The following is a 6360-nucleotide window of genomic DNA, read 5'->3' as shown; positions in this document are numbered from 1 at the left end:
ATATAAAACTGGTTATTTACTACACAGCCTCTGTCACTGAGGATGACTATCAGAGAGCTGAAAAGGCTCAAATGTTTAGAAATAAAAGACTAAAGAATTTAATGTTACAGGAGATAAAAGACACGGTCACAGATTTAACCCAGAAAATGAAAATACTTTGGAAGTTTATACAAAGGGGCCTAATTATGAATCACAATAACTTTAATGAGTGTCCTCCTACGGCGACTTCCAGACGTTCATCCTGCTGTGTGGTGATCCTGAGGTTCTGCACAGGTCTGAAAAAGACAAGCAACTAGTTCTAACTCGCCTCGCTAGTTTCCATAGGAGAACTAGTCCCTGGCTGTTGGAGGTTTGGCATCTTAAATGACATTTAATGTTGTGGAGCCACAGAGCTGCATCTGCATTAACGCAATGTTTTTTATACTCTGATCTGGTTTAGAGATTCCAACAGCTGGAAAGCTGCTGGACGCCGTCGTGGCAACGAGGTGGACGACGCACACGTGCTTTTCTTTTTTTTTTTCAGAGGACAAATCTGCAGTCAATGAGGAAAAACTCTGCGTAGATCCACTTGTTGTGAACATGGTCTGTATTGCAAGGGGCAACGTGTTCCATGTGCCACTGTGAGCCTGCAGCATGAACGACCAGCAGCATGACTGTAAACATGCCGTCTGGAGAAAAGCTGGAAAGCAGTTTCTTCCCTTAGATGGAGCAAATTAACTGTAGCAGGAATGTTGCCAGGAATCCATCTTCCTAAAATCAGGAAAAATGTTCAGTCTGAGTGCAGGCACCCCCCACCTCACACGAAGGTGGTGTCGTCCCTCAGCGGGGCTCTCTGGGGGTTGGCTCGGGCCTGCTGCTTCTCCGCCTCTCGCCTCTTCCGCTCCTGCAGGTAGCGCTTCACCCCTCTGATGGTCTGCACTGTGAGCACCGTGCCCGCCGTGTACAGGATGGCGGTGATGAGCCCAAACAGAGCCACGGACGCGTCCCCGCCGCTCACCTGGCAGTTCATCCAGGTGTAACCGTTTCGTGCATAAATCCGTTCACGCTGCTTGCACACATCCGTGGAGTTGACCTGGATCACAAAGTGCAGGTAGAGGCTGACGGCCACCACGTAGACCACCGCGCCCACCGCCTGGAACACCAGCGCTCCAACCAGGAGCTTCCGGGACATCAGGTGGGCAGGTTTGTTCCCGGCGACCACAAACAGCAGCGAGATGACGGCGAAGGTCAGGCTGTATGCGATGCCGCCATAGAGGCCCGGCGCCCTCATCTGGTTGTACTGCATGTCCAGGTTTCGGACCTGCTGCAGCTCAGTGCCCTGCAGGTTGAGGTTGGTGTTGATGTCGAAGCCGCCCACGCCGCCCATGGAGGTCATGCCTGAGCTGACCAGCTGAGTTGCGACCACACAGATCAGCACCAGCGTGTTGGTCAGCACAGCGCAGATCAGCACGATGCCTAGCAACCACATAAACATGTAGAAAAAGACCATTTTAGTTCCAGATTTATCGAAATAATCCATTTTCATAAGAACATTCAGCAGTTCTGGGAATGGTGCTTGATGAGAACAAATTCTTTGAATGATCTGAAGCAGATCATTAATGTTTATGTACAACTTAAATAATTGCTCAATCATTTAGATGCTGTTTAAAAGAAAAACTAGGATGCTACTACCTAACGTCAGCATTCGGGCTGAGATGATATGCTTTTGTCCCAATTCAATGAGATTTTGATTTTTTGGGTGCCAAGTTGGTTTAAATTGCGATTCTCACTATTCTTCGATATTGCTGTTTTTGTAGATTAAAAAAAAAGATTAAAATATATATATTTTTTTTTTTGTTTGTTTTTAATGTCATTTTCCTTGATTTTAATCAGGAAAAAAACAGCAGTATCCAGACCATCATTCTGCTACTATAATGCCCAAGAAGACAAGTAAAAAGATCAATAAAATCAATAAAAATTACAAATTTTTATTATTATTATTTGATTATTTTATTTTATTTGAAAAAAAAATCCATTTAAAAATTGTGAAGCAAAAAAAAAATCCATATTTTTTATTTTTTGGTTTGATTTTCTCTGCCCTGGTCAGAATATATTTACTACGCAGTAAAACACCTAAATCACCGTATGAAAAGCTGAAAAAGGTCAGATTTATTTGTTAAAATGTAATTTTCATCAGCTAGACTGCAGGTTTGCATCATTATTAATATTCTTGTTGGAAAGAACTCCTGTTCAGTGTCAGAGGCTTTTTTTTTTTTAGGGTGCATTAACATCATGATAGTCTGCTAGACCCGGTCCAATTGGGGACTCAGTTCATCTGAAGGGCAGTACTCAGTAGTACTGCAGTACTCGTCTGGACAGAAGCTGCGTTCACATCGCACTTCTCAAAACGAAATAAAAACCGTGTTGTGATCTTGCAAGAGGCGGCGCTGCACAGAGACGTACCAAAGGAGAAGACAAAACATAAAACAGTAGAAAACTTGTTCATCTAATGGTTGATGCAGAACTTTGGTTTCTGCTCCATCACAGCTAGAAGAGGAGCTGCATCAGATCCTAGCGGGTCTGGTGTTGATCAGATTTATATCAGAACTTTACAGAGTTCTGTTACGTATGACTGTTTGACGTCTCCTATCCAGTACCGCCTGTGGTCCTCACATGCTGAGGTTTTTTTGGTTGAGTCCACACCATCGACTGTATGTACATAAAAAGATGGGCGGAGCCTCCGTGACGTCACGCATAGGTTTCTGAAGAGCTGAATTGAAGCTCGGTGGGCGGTTCCTACCATCACCATCTTGGCAGTGTCATGCACATCGTCTCAGCTGGAAAATACAAATATTATTCACTAAACCCTGATTATAGGTAGTTCCATAGTCAGAAACGTGGCTCTAGAGACACCAGGGACCATAGTCAAATGCATTCCTGGGGCCAGAGCGGGCGACGTCGAATCGTATTTGAAACTGCTGGCTAAGGCTAAATGTAAATACCGTAAGATTGTAATTGACATCGGCGGTAACGACACCCGGTTACGCCAATCGGAGGTCACTAAAATTAATGTTGCTTCGGTGTGTAACTTTGCCAAGAGCATGTCGGACTCCGTAGTTTTCTCTGGTCCCTTGCCAAATTTAATCAGCGATGACATGTTTAGCCGCATGTCATCCTTCAACCGCTGGTTGTCTAGGTGGTGTCCCGATAACAACGTGGGTTTTATAGATAATTGGAGCGCTTTTTGGGGAAAGCCTGGTCTTATTAGGAGAGATGGCATCCATCCCACGTTGGATGGAGCCGCTCTCTTATCTAGCAATATGGACTCTTTTATTAGTCAGCTAAATTGACAACTCAGGGTTGGGACCAGGAGGCAGAATTGTAGTCCTACACACTTTTCTGCAGCTTCCCACCTGCCGCCGCCCACCCAAAACCCCATTCCGACCTTATACAACTTCCCAGCAGTAAGAATTAAACAACACAAAAACACTTCTGGGGTTAATCGTGAAAACCTCATAAAAATAAAAACAATGGATCTAATAAAATCTGAAAATAAGACAATAAAGTGTGGCCTACTGAATATTAGATCCCTCCCAAATAAGTCTTTATTAGTCAATGACTTGATAGGTGATCACCACATTGATTTATTCTGTCTTACGGAAACCTGGTTACAGCAAGAGGATTATGTTAGTATTAATGAAGCTACGCCAGCTAACTATTTAAACTTTCACATTCCTAGAACTACAGGCAGAGGAGGAGGTGTTGCAGCTATTTTTAAGTCAGAATTTTTAATTAATCCTAAGCACAAAACTAACTATAAATCCTTTGAATTCCTGACATTAAATTTATCTCATCCAAAATGGAATTCAGAGAAACCGCTCCTTTTAGCATTAGTGTATCGCCCACCTGGACCTTACTCCGAGTTTCTGACCGAATTCTCTGATCTCTTGTCTGAGTTAGTTCTGACTACTGATAAGGTCATTGTACTAGGTGATTTTAATATTCATGTTGACGATGAAAATGATAGTTTAAACATTTCCTTTAGCTCTATTCTAAACTCAATTGGGTTTTCACAAAATGTCAATGGAGCCACTCACTCTCATAGCCATACTCTTGATCTTGTTCTAACATATGGTATTGAGACTGATAAGCTCAAAGTATTTCCTCAAAACCCTGTCTTGTCCGATCACTTCTTATTAACCTTTGAATTCACTTTATTTGATTACTCACTGACCAAAATTAAATTCTACTATAGTAGATGTTTATCAGACAATATTACAAAATTTAAACAATCAATTGAATCAATTTTTTCACATCTACCATGTGTTAGCATGACTGAGAGTCCCCCTTTAAGCCTTACTCCTGCTCAGATTGATCAACATGCTGATACTATAACAGCTTCAATGCGTACAACCTTGGATAATGTTGCTCCCCTAAAGAAGAAGAAATTAGGTAAGATTATGAAGGCTCCCTGGTTTAATTCCCAGCTTCGAGCTCTAAAACAGGCATCAAGGCGTTTGGAAAACAGATGGCGTTCATCAGGACTAGAGGAGTCTCGCTTAACCTGGAAAGAAAGTTTAATCGTATACAAAAAAGCCTTACGTACGGCAAGAACAGCTTATTATTCATCATTGATAGAGGAAAACAAAAACAACCCTCGGTTTCTTTTCAGCACTGTAGCTAGGCTTACTAGGAGCCGGAGCGCTGTGGAGCCATGTATTCCTTTCTCACTTAGCTGTGATGATTTCATGTATTTTTTCAGGAATAAAATTGACACTATTAGAGATCAAATTCACAATACTCTTCCTTCTACCTATAATGTTGAGCCTGTTGTGGTCTCCGAAGCATCCTTAGAACCAGGATCTGACTTGTGTCTAAATAGTTTCTGTCCTGTCCAACCCTCTGAATTAACTAAAATAATAGCTTCATCTAAACCATCCACCTGTATCTTAGACCCTCTCCCAACGAGCCTCTTTAAGGACATTTTCCCTTTAATTAATACATCACTACTAAATCTTATCAATATGTCTTTAGTGACAGGATATGTACCACAATCATTTAAAACTGCTGTAATCAAGCCTTTACTTAAAAAGCAATCTCTGGATCCAGAGGTGATAGCAAATTATAGACCTATATCTAACCTCCCGTTTATGTCCAAAATTCTGGAGAAAATAGTTTCCGCTCAGCTACATGCCCACCTGAGCAGAAATAATTTATGCGAGGAGTTTCAGTCAGGATTTAGAGCTCATCATAGCACTGAGACAGCATTGGTGAAAGTTACTAATGACCTTCTTATGGCCTCAGACAAAGGACTTGTGTCCGTACTTATCTTGCTTGATCTTAGTGCTGCATTTGATACAGTCGATCATAACATTCTGTTACAAAGACTAGAACAGGTGATTGGAATTACAGGTACAGCGTTAAGCTGGTTTAAATCATATTTATCTGATAGACTTCAGTTTGTTCATGTAAATGACAAGTCCTCCTCCCAAACTACAGTAAGTCATGGAGTTCCTCAAGGTTCTGTACTTGGACCAATACTCTTCACACTATATATGCTCCCTTTAGGCAAAATTATTAGACAGCATGGAATAAACTTTCATTGTTATGCAGATGATACTCAACTATACTTATCCTTTAAACCAGATTAAACAAATCAGCCCAATAGGCTACAAAATTGTCTCATAGACATAAAGACTTGGATGTCTAGAAATTTTCTCCTCTTAAACTCAGATAAGACTGAAGTAATTCTCGTTGGATCTGAAAAACTCAGAGCTAAATTTTCCAGTTTTGTAATGAACCTGGATGGCATTACTTTAGCTTCCAGTGCTACAGTGAGAAACCTTGGAGTAATATTTGACCCTGACCTGTCCTTTGGCCCACATATTAAGCAGGTTACTAAAACAGCCTTCTTTCATTTACGTAATATAGCCAAAATTAGGGACATTCTGTCTCAGAGTGATGCAGAAAAACTGGTTCACGCTTTTGTTACTTCGAGACTAGATTACTGTAACTCTCTATTACTGGGCTGTCCTAAATATGCCCTGAAAAGCCTTCAGCTGATCCAGAATTCTGCAGCCAGAGTCCTGACCAGAACCAGCAGGAGAGATCATATTTCTCCAGTTTTAGCCTCTCTTCATTGGCTGCCTGTTGAATCTAGAATAGAATTTAAAATCCTTCTCCTTACATATAAAGCCCTCCACAGCCAGGCACCACTATATATCAAAGACCTCATTGTTCCTTATATACCAAGCAGAGTATTTCGTTCGCAGACTGCAGGCTTACTTGTGGTTCCTAGAGTTTCAAAGAGCCGAGCAGGAGGCAGAGCCTTTGGTTATCAGGCCCCTCTCTTATGGAATAAGCTCCCAGTTAGTGTTAGGG

General features: G+C 41.6%; 1 protein-coding gene across 1 annotated transcript in view; it reads right to left on the bottom strand.

Annotated features, from left to right (window-relative positions):
* Window positions 1-146: 146 nt before the first annotated feature.
* LOC306759553 (MARVEL domain-containing protein 3) overlaps window positions 147-6360 on the bottom strand; it is a gene marked incomplete at its 5' end in the record, with an annotated part of 10753 nt that continues 4539 nt past the window's right edge. Inside the window, one exon of the mRNA XM_079245227.1 lies at window positions 147-1455. Within this exon, the coding sequence (XP_079101353.1) occupies window positions 797-1455 (659 nt within the window). The 3' untranslated portion in view covers window positions 147-796. The remainder of the gene's footprint in view (window positions 1456-6360) is intronic.

The sequence above is a fragment of the Telmatherina bonti genome (assembly GCF_933228915.1).
Source record: "Telmatherina bonti genome assembly, chromosome: 8".
Classification (NCBI taxonomy): Eukaryota; Metazoa; Chordata; class Actinopteri; order Atheriniformes; family Telmatherinidae; genus Telmatherina; species Telmatherina bonti.
Note: the sequence above shows the minus strand (reverse complement) of the source record. Positions and strands in the feature narration are given on the sequence as shown.